General features: G+C 50.6%; 1 protein-coding gene across 2 annotated transcripts in view; it reads left to right on the forward strand.

The window, feature by feature from the left end:
- Positions 1-12,832, forward strand: part of ERN1 (endoplasmic reticulum to nucleus signaling 1) — a 77,113-nt gene extending 64,281 nt beyond the window's left edge. For both annotated transcript variants that reach the window (XM_032457078.1, XM_032457079.1), the window contains 6 exons: positions 116-315; positions 3,191-3,338; positions 4,394-4,521; positions 7,025-7,148; positions 7,578-7,645; positions 8,108-12,832. In XM_032457078.1, the coding sequence (XP_032312969.1) occupies positions 116-315; positions 3,191-3,338; positions 4,394-4,521; positions 7,025-7,148; positions 7,578-7,645; positions 8,108-8,320 (881 nt within the window). In that variant the 3' untranslated portion in view covers positions 8,321-12,832. The remainder of the gene's footprint in view (positions 1-115; positions 316-3,190; positions 3,339-4,393; positions 4,522-7,024; positions 7,149-7,577; positions 7,646-8,107) is intronic.
- Positions 12,833-15,626: the final 2,794 nt, after the last annotated feature.

A 15,626-nucleotide genomic window follows, 5' to 3' on the forward strand; every position in this document is an offset into this window, starting at 1 on the left:
GTTAGAACTTAAGGGGGACTTAACCCATTTGAAAACCAAAACCTGGGTCCGAGAAGGGCGCATCCCCATTACAGAAGGAGGCCAAACACCAGGCTGACGTGGAGTTCTGCATTAGTTCACAGAGACCTGAAGCCCCACAACATCCTCCTCTCCATGCCCAATGCACACGGCAGGATCAAGGCCATGATCTCCGACTTCGGCCTCTGCAAGAAGCTGGCAGTGGGCAGGCACAGCTTCAGCCGCCGTTCAGGGGTGCCCGGTACAGAAGGCTGGATCGCCCCGGAGATGCTGAGCGAAGACTGCAAGGAAAACCCCGTGAGTAGAGGACGCAGCTGTGTGAAAACCGCAGAACCAGCCTTTTGGGCCTTCAGGAGTCAGAGCCTCCAGCCCCAGGCGTGGGGCCGGGCGCTCGCTGCCGGAGAGGGACGTTTCTTTACAAAGAGCTTCTCTCTAAACAGCCCTCCTGTTCAGATGTATGAAAAGGGCGAATGTGGGCAGCTGTCTGTTTACCCTACTCTCCCAATCACTTTCCCCATTTTGGGAACCTGGGAAATCATGACTCACGTAAGGTGAGCAAACTTGGAGTTTTCATTCTTTCTTTAAATTTGTTTTTCTTTTGACAACATTCTATTTTAAGATTTTTTTTTTGGCATACAGAAAATTGAGAACAATGAACACCTCTTTACCTCTAACTAGATTCAACATTTGTCAATATTTTTCGCTTTCTTTCTCTCTGATCCTGAACCATTTGAATATGTGGCCTGCCTCCGAACCCTTTACCCTTAAATATTCAGCATGCATCTCCCCAGAACAAGTACATTCTACTTCCTCACCACCACACTGTTCTCACACATCAGCCATTAATGTTGTTTTCCGTGATCGTTTATTAGCTGACATTTTTCTGTAAAGAAGAGCTTTATTTCTATCCCCTTTCCTCTCTATTTTTTAAAAATCACTGTGGAGTCATGGATTTTAAAAACAGTAGTATAATCCACTATAGTCTTTACTGTTTTCGTTCCTATTCCTTTTGGTACTTAAACTGTTCCAGACTTGGCTAACAGGAACCCCTTCAAGCTGGCTTTTGCATCCTTTTGCTGAGAGCCCAGTGTGTTAGAGCACCTTGCTTTCTAGCTCAGACTTTGGAGAATTATCTGGCAGTTCCCTGATCAGACCTGCATGGGATCAGCCACCCTAAAATAGATTAGATACAGTGGAGTCTTCTTTTTTGGTGGGGGGAGGTAATTAGGTTTATTTATTTATTTATTTATTTAATAGAGCTACTGGGGATTGAACCCAAGACCTCATGCATGCAAAGCACACGCTCTACCACTGAGCCATACCCTCCCCCCAGAGCCCTCTTATCTTACCAGTTCACTGGGGACCAGCAGCTGGTCATTAATCAAAAAAGTCAGTTACGATAAAGAATCATGAGAAAATACATACACACCTTAAACATTTTCTTTTAACTTTCAATACTGTGATTCTTGAAGTGATAGAAATCTCTGATGTAAGTCAAGGTCTTTCCTTCAAATTTGGGTCCAACTGAATGGAGTTGTTCCCTTTCTCTTTTGCGCAAAGCACATTCACATGCTTCCTGTGACTTCTAGATGGAGATTAGACGTTTCAAACACCTCCTGAGTGATCTGAGAGCGGAAGCCTAGCCTCCAGCTATTTACTCAGCTTACAGCTGCGTCTCCCACATCGAAGTCCACCGGAATTTTTGTAACAACTCCCTTGTATCGAGTCTTTCCGAAGATTGATCTTACCTCAGACTTGGTGGCACGTGCATTTTATCAGCTTATGGGGTATTTAAATCACAAGAACAAGTGGTAGAAGTGAGTCTGGGAAAGAACATAACAGCATAAAGCCGAGCAGGTGGGGGCAGAGGGACCCAGGCATGCAGGACAAGAGCCCCCGAGTCAGCGGTGAGGATGCTGGGGACGTCAGGCAGCGTCAGGCAGCATGAGCTGTGGAAACGGGGAGTACTAAGGACCCAGTGAGTAGGTGGGACGTGGCAGTCAGGTAAGAGCTTCCATGGTGGTGGACTTGTTCCTCCTGTACTGAATCTATCACCGACCGAAGGAAAATTCTGCGGTAGAGCTAAGATGATGGGGCTTGGGAATTGAGACCTGCATCTTGTCCTGGTTTGTCACTGTCCAGCTGTGACCCTGCACTTGTCACTGCCACTTTCCATCTATGACTTCATCTGGGGATGGTGACGTTTGCTCTGCTCGCCTCTCAGGACTCTTGTGAGGGTGAGTGACAGTAAGTAGGGTGTCATTAAGGTGAGTTTTCTACACTCTGGGCTTCCTCTCACTAGCACCTCACTTGGTCTGGTGGAGAATCCGAGTGGTGGAGCCCCGCAGCAGGGACCCACGCTGTGCCCAGGAGACCCCCGGTTTACACCCCAAGTAGACAGGCCAGAGGTCACACACACACGTTCCACCTGTAGACACGGGATGGCTTCACGGGATAAGTAAGAGCTGTTATCAAATGTCAAAATGAACTCACTGGAAACTTGTCAAATAAACTCTCTCTCTGGGGCTGTTTTTGCACCAAAAATTGCTGTTTCTATTTCGTTTATTAATGAAGTTTTAAGACTGGTCCTGTGTGGCACCATGCTAGTCCCTGGGGGTCCGACAGGGAAGCCAACACACCAACATCCTTGCCTGCAAGGAGTTCCATGCTCGCTGGGTAAACAGTAACTAACAGAGAGGTCGGTTTGCAAACTAAGTTCCTGCTGCTCCATTCTTTGGCCATTGAATAAACCTGTGCTGTTCCAGTCCCACCACTCCCACCCAAACCACCGAAAAAAGGAATAGTAGCAGCTAGGAGAGAGAGTCCTGTGGGCCCGGCACTGGTGCGAGTCCCCATTTCCACAGATTAGCTCATTCAGGCTTCACAAGAGCCCCGTGAGGTTATCCTCATCTTATCGTCATGAATGGCGAGGCGCAGAGTCAGTGGCAGAGCCGGCGTCCCAGGCGGTCTTTCCCAGGGCCCAGTTCTCCCCTGGGAGCACCAGCACATGCAGGGGGCCCTGCACTGCTCTGAGCAATTGCAACACATTAGCCAGTTCTCCGAAAACACCTTCAAGGTGGCAGAAGCAGCAGCAACACCCCCTGCTCTCCCTGCTGAGCAAGAATGAGATTCCTCCACCTGACGGCCTCTCATGCACCATGTTTCTTTTCAGACCTACACGGTGGACATCTTCTCTGCGGGCTGCGTCTTTTACTACGTGATATCTGAGGGCAGCCACCCCTTTGGCAAGTCCCTGCAGCGGCAGGCCAACATCCTCCTGGGCGCCTACAGCCTCGACTGCCTGCAGCCCGAGAAGCACGGTGAGCGGCGGCGGGCGGGAGGGTCAGGATGGTGCCCGCTCTGTGTCCCCGGAGGCGCTTCTTCCCAGCTGCTCTCCCGGGGGCCTCCGTGAACCGACAACCCGGTCGGAGGCTGGTGGAGGGCGGGGTAGGGGATCCTTGGAGGGCTGCCTTCTAGAGCCGAGCAGCTCCGAGGTCCATTCAGGTCACACGATGACCCGAGCAAGGCCTCTGTTTTCCAGCTTGTGACTTGTGAGGGTTAAAAAAACAGTCTGAGGTCCCTCCCTGCCCTGGCAGTTGAGGAGACAGAATGTCCATGCTCCTTAAACCAGACTCACGTGTGGGCCTGCGGTCAGCATTTGTGGCCTGGGCTTGGGGCGGACAAGCTGGGTCGTTGCTCTCCAGGGACGTGGGCCAACAGGTGTTTCTCCCTGACTTCAGGGTTTCTTGCATTATCATCGGGCCTGGTAACCACGGTTGGCATTTTAATATATTCTCTTCACACAGGCACCTCACTGCTGCCTTTTTAAAAAAAGTACAACTAATTGTTTTGTTCATGGATTACTTTCCCTTTATCCTTGGAGACAAAACAGCTTAGCAGAAAGGCCGATAATCCCTTTATACAGCGATGAACGACTGCCGTTAATACCTTTATTTATAAATTATTTCTAGATATTGGCTATCTAGACATGTGTGTGTATTTTTGTAAAAAATGGGTTAAAACTACACGCTGTATTGCAGCACATGCATTTTTAAACTTCATCTTGAATATCTCTGCATGTTGATCCATATTCAGCCAGAGTGTTGTTCTGGTCACTCACAGTCCAGTGAGTGGAGGCACATGGTGCCACCCGGGCCTCGGACATCGGGGTCTCCAGTCACTCCTCTCCACGAAGCGCACCGCCAGTCCTCTCCGTCAGCTGAAGTTTCGCACAAGGTCTCACTTCCGCTATTGGAATGAGTTACTTTCAGGAGCCTGGAGTCGGAGGACTTGGAGACGTTGTTGAGGTTTGGTGATTTGCTGGCAGCCGTTGGGAGGGAAGTAACGAGTTACACATGTGTTTCCTTCTCCGTAGAGGACGTCATCGCCCGGGAACTGATAGAGAAGATGATCGCAAAGGATCCTCAGAAGCGCCCGTCTGCAAAGCACGTGCTGAAACACCCGTTTTTCTGGAGCCTCGAGAAGCAGCTCCAGTTCTTCCAGGTGGAGACATTTCTTTTCTTTGTCAAAAATCTTCATTTAAACATTTTCCAGTTTTCTTCCAGAAGTTATATAGCAAAGGACGTAGCATGAAACAAATGACCCGTAATCCGATAACTGAGAGATAACCATGGTTGACATTTTAATATATTTTCTTCGTACAGGCAGACCTTGGGGATCTTATGGTTCAGTCCCAGAGCACTGTCATAAAGCAGATATCGCAAAAGCGAGTCATACGAACTTTTTGCTTCCCTGGTGCATAAAAAAGTTACGTTTACACTATCCTGTAGTCTGTTAAGTGGGCCATAGCATTATATCTAAAAAATAATGTACATATTTTAATTGAAAAATACATTATTGCTAAAAAATGCTGATCATCATCAGAGCCTTCAGCGAGTCGTAGTCTTTTTGCAGTAGTAACATCACTGATCACAGATTACAGATCACCAAAACAGGTATAACAGTAATGAAGTTTGAAATATTGTGAGAATTAGCAAAATGTGACACAGAGACATGAAATGAGCAATTGCTGTTGGGAAAATGGCACCAACAGACTTGCTGATGCAGGGTTGCCACAAACCTTCAATTTGTTTTAAACAGAAAAAAGCAGTATCTGTGAAGGGCACTGGAATGAAGTGTGCCTATATATATAAATGTGTGATTACGGTCAACTTGTACATATAGTCTTGTGTTCTTTTTAAAATTTATATAATATTTAAGTATTTTTCCACATTAAATTTGTAAAATTTTTACAACTATAGTCTTCTGTCATAAGGGTGAACCATAATTTAAAAACTATATTATGAGAACATTCAAATACACAAGTACAAAAGTAGAGGAAATACTATAATGGACTCTCATTTATCAGCCAGCTTCAACAATTATTAACTCAACCTCTGCCCTCTCTCCACCCCGTCTGACCCCAGATTATTTGTAAGCAAACCTCAGGCATCATATAATTTCATTCAAGTTTCATAAATATAAACATTCCCTTACTTTGGATTTTTTTTTTCTATCATCTTTTACTCAGTCTTTGCCCAGATTTCTTTTTCCTTCAGATAGATTCTGAGAGGTTATGTAATAGGGTCATCAAATATGCTCTCCGCTGGTGCTTTGACTATTCTGAGGCTTTGTGATTCTGCCTGATGGCTTTGTGAAAAGATGACATGTTTCTGAAAGTTTTCCCTGGTGTGAGTTCACCAAAACTCATCCCAGCGCATCCTTCCCAACGCACCAGCTCTGAAAGGCAGGCACTGGGGCAGTGCTTTTCCTCCTGGGCCTGGGCCAGAGCAGAGCTTGGATTTGGAAGTGACTGTCAGGCTGTCCCAGAGGCTGACTAGAGCTGTGGCCATGGTGGGGCCCCCAGGATGTAAGCTCCTTGAGGGCAGGAGCATCTGATTTCCGGATTTATCACTGTGTTCCTACTGCCTGGGGTACTGCCTGGTCACTATTTGGATGGATTGGGAGGGTGACGCTTCAATGCTGTTCCCCATGGCAGCAGTGGGTACGTATAACAAAGAGCAAGATTGATCACTGTGTCCCACGGGATGTAACATGAAATTTCTAAGGTCAGATGCCTTCAAGAGGCCTCCAAAACCTAGCCGAGTCACTTTGATGATGACAAGATGTCGAACAGAAATAAAACTCACACACAGGGACCTTTCCCCTATGAGGGGTTAGGACGTAAAATCTTAGTATCTCCAAGTCACATGTCCTGGCTTCCGTCCATGTCACCAGCTGTACCAGCTTTGCAGCTGAGAACCATGTGTCCCGAGCGTGCCCGAATTGACCATCAATCCCCTCAAAGGCTTTCCTTTCACAATTGCAAGTTAGATGGTCAGATGACCTGGCTTTGTCTCCACTGCAGAAGGAGAAGACTGCGGTCCACATGAGACCGCTGAGCGTTTCCTCAGCTGTCGGTGGAGCTGCCCTCTGGTGGGGGCTCGGAGAGGTCCATGCTCAGATGTGTCCCTCAGACACGGGGCAGGATTTATGTCCAGGGCTGAGGCCCCTGGAGCCCACGCTCTTGTCACCAGCATCCTCCCCTAAAAGACATCTGGCTTCACCTGTCTTTTCTGATTGTTTGTATGAGGAGTGACAGCCCTCCCTGAGGCATGGATTGGAGCATGTCCGGTGTCAGTGGGTAGACAAAAGTCACACGAAAGAAGTCAGAATGGACTGTTTTTGGTTTTGTTTTTGGAGCCTTGACGAACATAGATAAGACACGGGGTTCTGTGTGGACTCTGGTGCATGTGAAGCACGGTCAAGGCCTTGCGCATCTGTGTACAGCTGTGCGTCTCTGGTGGCTGCTCCTTGGAGAGCAGCAGACGTGGCGGCCCCGGGGGCAGCATTAGCGGACGTCAGGGAGATGGCAGGATGCTTGTCACCCAGCTCTGGGCCTGAGACTCACACGGCAGTGACCAGTTGGCTGCTTCAGTGTGCCTGTCCCTGGCTCTCAGCACCTCCGCACACTGACCGTCACCTGTCGCCCTTGTTTCCCTCACAGGACGTGAGTGACCGAATAGAGAAGGAGTCCCTGGACGGCCCGATAGTGAAGCAGCTGGAGCGGGGCGGGCGGGCCGTGGTGAAGATGGACTGGAGGGAGAACATCACTGTCCCCCTGCAGACAGGTGATCCACGGAGCCCTGGGCCTCTGGGTTGGCGAGGTGTTTGAATAGCAGCAGCCTTTTCTGAGAAGGACATGTGGAAATGGCAACTCCAGGCGGCTGGGGCTCCAAAGGCCACTTCTGGGGTTGAGGCTTTTCTGTGGTTTGGATACCGATCAGACTGTTACTCTGATGGGTGTTCCGTTTGGTCTCTCAGAGTGACAGGTTAGTGACAGGCTGTCAGTGGTCATTTCCGGTCACAGGATCTATCAGGAGGTGGAATTCGAACTCACACTGCTGCTCTCGGGTTCAGTCTGGGAGATGCTCCGGTGCCCTGAGAAGATGGAGTTAGGTCTTGTTTCAGTCTGATTGCTTAATCCCCAGGAGCCCCAGAAATTGTTTTCTTTTGAAAGCTGTGTATTTGTTACATCGCATTCCTTGTGTTTTTCCTAGATCTGCGTAAATTCAGAACCTATAAAGGCGGCTCCGTCCGAGACCTCCTCCGGGCCATGAGAAATAAGGTGAGGGCCATGAGCGCTGGGCGGGCGGGGCCTGCAGCACAGCTGCCTCCTCCTCGTGTCCCTCCTCTGTGGGCCCCTCCATCCACACTGGAATCGTGACCTCAAGAGGCTGGGAGGCTTTGGCCGCAATGGAAAAATTAGAGGCTGTTTGTCCCCTAAGTGGATTTTCCCTTCAGGGGTGTTGAGGTGGGGGGTTATGCTCTGGGAAGCGGGCTCTCTGGTGCCCCCTACCGGCCCCAGGAGGCTCCCTCTCCCGGGACCTCCCCGCCCTGGGCCTGGCCAGGCCCCACCCCGCCTCGGAGCCCCGCCCCTTGCCCCCAGGACGGGAAGAGGCCTGGGAGCAGATGGGTTGTTCCTTTACCGAGACCCAGCTAACGTTCTGTCTGCCTTGAATAAGAGGCTCCTGCCAGCGTTCAGCGGGCTTCCTCACCGCTGACTCCGGTGTCTGTGTCCCGTCTGCAGAAGCACCACTACCGGGAGCTCCCCGAGGAGGTGCGGGAGACGCTGGGCTCCCTCCCCGACGACTTCGTGCGCTACTTCACCGCCCGCTTCCCCCACCTCCTCTTGCACACCTACCGGGCCATGGAGCTGTGCTGCCACGAGAGACCCTTCCAGCCCTACTACTCCCTCGAGCGCCCGGAGTCCCGGCCCCCCATGACTCCAGACGCCCTCTGAGCCGGGCAGCCTCCGTTCTGGTGGCCCCGGCTGTGACTGAGGGCCTGGTCTCCACGGGCCTCACTCAGCCTGACGCCTCCCAGCTTAGCAGGGAGACCAGGCTCCGAAGCCAAGTGCCTTGAGCTGGCCGCTCTGCAGCCGGCAAAGGAGGGTGCTGACCCATGCTGACCTGCGAGGGACCTGGGAAGACGTTGGCCCCGAAAGCTTTACAAAGGCGTGGACGTCTGCAAAGGAGGGCCGGTCCCAGAAGCAGCAAGAGGAGCACCCTCAGCCTTCTCCGGGATAAACTTGCTTCACAAATTGCATTTCTTTTTAAAATTCCTGTTTGATGTCAACCTATGGGCCTTCAAGGAAGAGATGAGGGTATCCTCAGTGTTGCCTGCGTGCTGGGACCAGGAGCATCTCTCTTGGACCAGCTAGGCCGAGATGCACCAAATGCAGCCTCTGCTAGAAGCAGGGCTCGAGAGGTGAGGGTGCCTGGGAGGAAGGAGAAGGATGTTCAGAGGGTGTTGTCCCCCGGATTCGGAGATGCCTCACCGATCACAGATGCGCCCACAGTTTATGAGGTCACTGTAACCAGTGTTTCCTCCCGAGCAGGGAAAGCCTTGAACTTGGGGGGCACGATGTCAGGATAGGTCAGCACTGCGCGCTGGAAGGTGAGGCAGAGACTACGGGTCTCTCAGAAGCGAAGTGGGCTCTCTGTCCTGAGGCAGCTGTGGCCTAGCACACTGGTGGCCTGAATGGTGGCCTTTGGTAGATTCATGTGCTGGGCCACCTGGGGATGTTTAGGAGCATTTGGGGGCAAGAGGTGGTAAGTCCCCTGGCCACCAAGGAGAGCAGCTCAGAATCAGCAGCTTAGGACTGGAGAGGAGCAGTCCAAAGGGACATTCGGCCACCCAGGGAGAGCCCTGGTCAGCCGGTAAGCTTTGAGGCTGCTCTGTCCCTGGGGCCAGCAGGACAGGCCAGGGGGTTGAGAGCCGAGGCCAGGGTCACCACATGCTTCGTGGACAGGCTTCTATGTTTCTCTCAGCAGATTTTAATGACTTTATATTTTGATCATAGTGTAGAATGCTACATAAGCGTGAGATCAACTTCACTTGAAGCTTACTCATGAGGAAGTAATGCAAGAAATATGACATATCTTCTATTTTATGTGGTACCCACAGACCCGTTCCCCTCCAGTAAGAGTGTTCATACGCAGAACATTCTCTGATGCTGAAGAGTTAAATGTTATAGCAACACTATATGCATGTGTGAAATAACTTCAAAGTAATATTTCTAAATTATGTCAATACCATGGGTTTTTTTCCCCCTAAAATTAATATAATTTTTAACTTCAGTTTCAGTCAAAAATTTCTGTCTTCTCTACCGAGAGCCTTAGAAGTTAAATGCAATCAGGGTACCAGTAAGGAAACATTTTCCGTATACTTTCTGCAGCCGGGGGAATGGATCATTGCAGTTCTGTCCTGGTGAACTGAGACTCCACTCAGCTACTGTCGAGGTTTGCTGACTGACAGAGAAATCACTGTTTCTTCTTCTTGTGAGATGTTTCTGCTGGTGTATTTGAATGAAGGCTGTTCCTCAAAAACGCTCATTCTGCCTTCAGAGAACTCAGTTCCCTTCCTTTCCTAATACCTAACGTCACTCTTTCTTCTCCTTTAATGTTATCCTACATCTTTAAACCGCATCAGTTACCTCTCTTAGACCTTGGACCCCGGCATCCTCTGTGGGTCCTGTGGTGTCTTGTGCACAGCGTCCGTTTTCCAGGAACACAGCCAGCCGGTCTTCCTCTCCCCGCTCTGACTCCCCGAGCCAGCGCCTGCCCCTCCCCGCTGTCCTCCATCCTGCTCTGCAGGTCTCTCAGCTGCCCGCTGGCTAGAGGCTGAGCCAGTCCAAGCTGAGTGACTTAAAGGAACACGCCAGCTCTCCACGAGGTTGGGGGGCAGCTGCCTTGCCTTCTCCCTGCTGCTGAATGTTGTCTCTCGGGGGGAGCCAGGTCATTCCCCGCAGCCCAGGATTTGTGTCAGCTCCCTGTTTTGGCCCAGCTCGTCTCCAGAACAACTTTTTAAAAAAATGCCTTTTCTGCTTATCACACTAGTTTTTAAGCATGCAACTTTCTCAAACTCATTTATACAGAGTATTTCCTTTGAGCGCTCACTGTGTCAGCTGGGCAGGACGCAGGTGAACAGAACAGGCAAAAGCTCTGTTTCATAAGAGCCGATGAGACAGAGAGAGAGAGAGAGAGAGAGAGAGAGAGAGAGAAAGAGCAGTGAGTAAATGTCAGCGCCGCCAAGAAAACTCGGGAGTAGGGGGAGGAGGAGGAAGGGCGTGCCCTGGGGGTTTGCACCCATCACATCTGGCCAGGTTGCCTTCTGTCCTTTTTCCCTCTGTCACCGATAGGAACCCCGTCCCCTGCCTTTAGGTGGTGTGAAGAGTTCTCATGTGGGCACTTGTCATGGGAACACCTTGGGCAGCATGTGGCGTATCCTGTTCTGGTTTCTAGAATTCTGGTTTCCTGTTGTGCTTGGTGCAGGGGGAAGGTATCTTTGTTTTGCTAGAAGAGGGTTCTGCTGCCTGCTGCGTCCTTTCACAGCTGAACTGTTTGATCTTTAGTAAGGTTCCTGGAAAGCTGTTTGACTTCTTAGAGGTACACCATCGTATTTTTTAAGACAGATTTTAGTCGCATCTGTTAGGAATCCCAGGGACGCCGTAATTTGTTTAAATCTCGCGTGGAGCCTTGTATTGATTCTGCCTTTGGCGCACCTGCCAGAATTCTCTTGTTGCTTCTTGAGTCCTTTTAACTTCAGTTTTCGAACAGCTCGACGGGTCACTAGGCACCAGAGCGTTTGCACTTTTGGGAATCGTTGCTGTTATTTGATAAGTCACTAAACTACCTGGAGGCTGAGGTATAAGATCCTGGGTGCAAAGGTCCTCTCCCACCTCCCCATCACTCACTCAGTCCCTTGTCCTCATAGGTTCTTCCCAGGGAGATGTCACTCCGACCCATTACATGTGTCATAGTGGAAGATCCCCAGGTTAGTGGGTCCAGCAAAGTACTTCCCTTCCACCAAGTCTAGAAGGGTCCTTAGCAGAGTTCACCCTGATCCTGTGGGTGAGGTTTTGTGTGAATGCAATTCGTTTGTCACTGAGATCTTCCTCACTCATTCAAGAGATGAGCTGGTGGCTGATCTGACCGCTTCCCCCAATGTGGTTGTAGGGCCTTCTCCTCTTGGCCACTTTCGTCTCAGCATTTGGACTCTGACCAAGCCTGGGTTTCCCGGGGCTGTTCTCATCCTGCATCTCTGTTCATCGGACCCTCAGCCTTGAGGGCCTCCAGGAAGGTGGGCTGGTTCCACTTCCGCAGCCTTCTCAGGCTGGAAGGCAGACCTCAGTACATCTGTAAAGAACCTCTTCAAATTCTCTTCAGCATTCTCTCTGCTCATGCAGTTTCTGAAACCCCTCTTCTTCCTATTCCCCAATGTTTCTTTTCCTTGGCCACCCTTCACCGTTCTGAGCAGTCGTTTCAGCTGACCGTGGCCTGGCGCATCGACCTTGCGTGGAAGGAAGTCACCAGGTGTCCTGTCCAGATGAGCCAGAATCCCAACTGCCAGGGCTGGACCTTATCTTTTAAACCACAGGGTCTACTCTTCCTATACTTGGTTTTCTTTCTGAAACAGTGATTTCCCATGAGTAACTGCTTCTGATTTTTGTGTCGGCACTTTAATCCTCTCTGTATTCATTGGAAAACCACAGACAGCATGTGCGATGAGCCGCCCCCTGGAGCAGCCTTAACGGACACTTCCAGCCAAAGTCCCCACCCCGCTCGCCTCACCCGGGCTGTGTGTCTGGCGGGTACAGTATTCCTTTTCAGTAACCCAAAAGCTGTGACGCGGCAGTCCCCACCTACCTAGAAAGCATTAGCAGTCAACTCCGCAGCACTCTCAGATGCAGACCTTATGTAGTGTTCCTTTTGCCATCACCTATTTATTTAACCTATTTATATTTATTTAATTTTTACTCTGAATTGTATCCAGTGACAATTGCACTTGCTTAAAGCACATCAGATTTGTTTTGGACAACACCCCTGACCATTTTAAAACTGGAAAAGGAAAAGTTATACTGTATCCTTCCATGGGATGGACGCCTTACAGTAGTTTTGTCATTGAAGGGTGAATAATTTGGTCAGGGTAAAAATACTAATTTTTGAGTGATTTTTAAAAAAAATTCTGTGCCATTGTGTGTTCTCTGTGAACGGTTAATTGTTTAATGGATATGTGTTAATTGTGTGATACAATCCTCTTTGTGGAACCTAAAACCCTCTTTTTAGCTTTATATTTTATAAACTGCCAGATTGTACAATTTTATGTATTTTTAAAGCTTGATGATGTGAGGGTAATTATCTAAGTTAAACGGCCTATTTTTGTACCTCTTGTACAGTTTTATAATTCTGTTGATTGATGAAGGCATCTTCTGTTGAGCCAACCACAAATAAAGGTAGTTTTAGATTTGGAAGCCAGCTGCATCTTCTTACAGACTTTCCCACCCCTCTCAGACCAGGGGCTGCTCTTGGCTGGCATCCCGGTAGGGGTTTGGCTGGCAAAGCAGGGGGAGGACAAAGGGGAGGGTGTGCTTGCCTGCTGGTGTCATGGCAGGACCCAGGCTGGAAAGCCCTCCTTCGTTTCTGTGGGCAAAGGTTCCTTGCAACACTGCAGCAAGTCCCCCAGAGTATCGATTCCAGGGGCTGAATTCCAGGAAGGTGGCCAGTTTGGGACAGAGATGCCCCCAGGTGAGGCAGAGTTTGGGACAGGTGTGACTAGGTTACTGGGCCAAGAATTCCGCAAGGGGAGAAAAACCAGCAACCTGTGTGTGTTGGAAGCCCGTGACACATCCACCCACACGGAGGGAGGGAGCGCAGCCGCCAGTCAGCTGGGATTTAGGGTGCTTTCAACATGCTTTCACCTTCCCTGACCCCACCGCCTCTGGTGAAGTCAGAGGAGGCTCTGCTTTCTCTGAACCACCAGGAGGGGGCAGCTCCCAGGAGGACCCCGAGGGCCCACCAGTCCTGGGACAGCTTAGCAAGCTGGCTCCTTCCACTCTGCCCACCAGCATCTCATCTCCCCTCTTCAGTGGGCACCAGGAGCATCCCTGAGAGCCATGGGCACCTCGTCTCTCTGCAGCGCTGGCCCTTGGATGCAGCCAAATGCACGGGAGCACGAGGGGGACATTGTTGGCACCTGCTCCCTGTCTCCTGTCCTTTGACGCTACAGCAGAGACAGCTCTTGGAGTCCCTGAAAAGGTATTAAAAGCCCATGCTGGGGCCCAAGTCTTGAACTGGCCCCAGCCAGGGAGGGAGGCACCTGCTAGCACTGTCAGCTGCCTCTTAGAACAGAGAGGTGCAGGTCTGCAGGACGGAGGACACTGCAGGCAAGGGCCATGGTCTCTGGGCCACTGAGACGGGGTTTGCTGTTTTCGTGCTGAGTCAGTGTTGGGCTGTGAAGAGGACTTTTTTCTGAGTATTTGATATATTCTATTAAATACATGTGTATGTAGACGCAACTGTCCTCGATCAGTGAATGCACCTCCTTATACTATCGTTCTCTCCTTCTTTCTCCCCCTTAATGGAGGTACGGAGGATGGAACCCAGGACCCCGTGCATGCCAAGCTCGTGCTCTACAGCTGAGCTATACCTCCCGCCCTTGTACTTTCTATATTTGTCCCACCTGTGTCACTTGTGCTAGACCCATGCCTTGGCTTCAAGAGATCCTAACAGCCAGCATAACCGCCCCACCTGTTTGCCCTTCCCACTGAGCCAGGCACAGCGCTGGGGCATCTTGTGCCCCAATTGCAGGTTGGCCTCATTCCTCGCTCCTTGACGACCAGTACTTCCCTCCAGATCAAGAACATTTAACAACCTCACATTGATGAGGGACTGATCAGATCCTTTGTCAAGGCCAAAAATCAGTCATGATCCTGTATCTGGGCCGGTTAGCTGTGGGCAGAGGAATAGGGCTGGTGAGAAACCTTATTGAAAGATGGCAGGGGCTGGAGGGGGCAGTTTCCAGAAGCAGGAGGGGCAGGGTCAGCAGGACAGTAACTGAGTACACTTGGCCTTGGAGGAGGTTAGCAGGTGAGCCCAGTAAGCATTCTTCCCTGCCCTCTGCTCCCTGTGCCTCCAAGTCGGCCTTCCCCTTCCCAGGCCGGCTCAGTGATTTGAATGAGCCCCAGAAATAGGTTTGTTCTGTTTCCCTGCAGACTACACAAAGCTGGAAAGAGTGAGTGATCACCACCACCGTGAGTCGTGACCCAATTAGGATTCCAGCAGATATGGACAAACTGGAATGCTGGGCCCAACCCCAAGGATGATGGGAAGTCTGGCCTTGACACTCGTGGTGGCTCTGGGGGTGGAGAGCAGGGCCGTGAGGGGCCTGGAAACGGTCACAGACTTTTGAAGAGACAGAAGTTTGGCCTAGAGATAGGTGGGGGGAGCAGGTGGGCGCTCAGATGTCTGTCACGTGGTGATGAACGGGCTTGGCTATCTTGCTTCAGAGGATTTAAGCTGGAAGCAGGGGAGCAGGGTCCCGGACAGCAGATCCCCGGCTGTAGGAGGGAGGTCTGCCTAACACTTTGAGCTGCCCAGCAAGGCCAAAGGAGGCTTTGCAAGTGAGCAGGAGCTGGGTCCTAGGAATCCAACCGAGGGGAAAGGCCTCGCCCTGAACAGGCCAGGGAGAAATTCTGCTTTGTGTCAGAAGTTGGACTCAGGTCTCTTCCAAGTGAGCATTTATCTATGCCTGAGGCCCACCCCTCCGTGGGATAGTTCCTGCAAAGGGGCTGCCGGATGGGTGTGAATCACAGGAAGCCAGTGGGGGAGGCGCTGAGAAAGAGCTGTTCACCATGGGGTGGGGGTGGGGTGGCCGTCCTCCAGGACCAGCAGGGGCTCCTTCTGGTCCAGACAGGCTTCTCTGAGAGGTGGCTGGCCCAACGCGTGAGAACCAGGGGCCACAGGTGACGCATTTAGTCAATTTCCCAAAGTTTGCACCTCAGAGTACTAGTTCCAAAGGAGATTAAACTTAGAAAAAAGGGCTCAATGACCAAAGAATTTTAAGAAATGCTGAATTAAAGATTCCTTATTTGCTGCAATACTGGTCAGAGGCCTTTCACATGCTAACGGGATATTCTCCAAGAGAGGAGATACCCTCATCTCCAATTACTGTCTTTAGTGTAAAAAAAAGAAAAGGAAAGGTGTTTGGAGTGGCAGAGATAATGCTGTTTTTCACCAAATCTTCCTTCCCTCTTTCCGGATACCCAG

The sequence above is a fragment of the Camelus ferus genome, chromosome 16 (genome assembly GCF_009834535.1).
Source record: "Camelus ferus isolate YT-003-E chromosome 16, BCGSAC_Cfer_1.0, whole genome shotgun sequence".
Lineage (NCBI taxonomy): Eukaryota > Metazoa > Chordata > Mammalia > Artiodactyla > Camelidae > Camelus > Camelus ferus.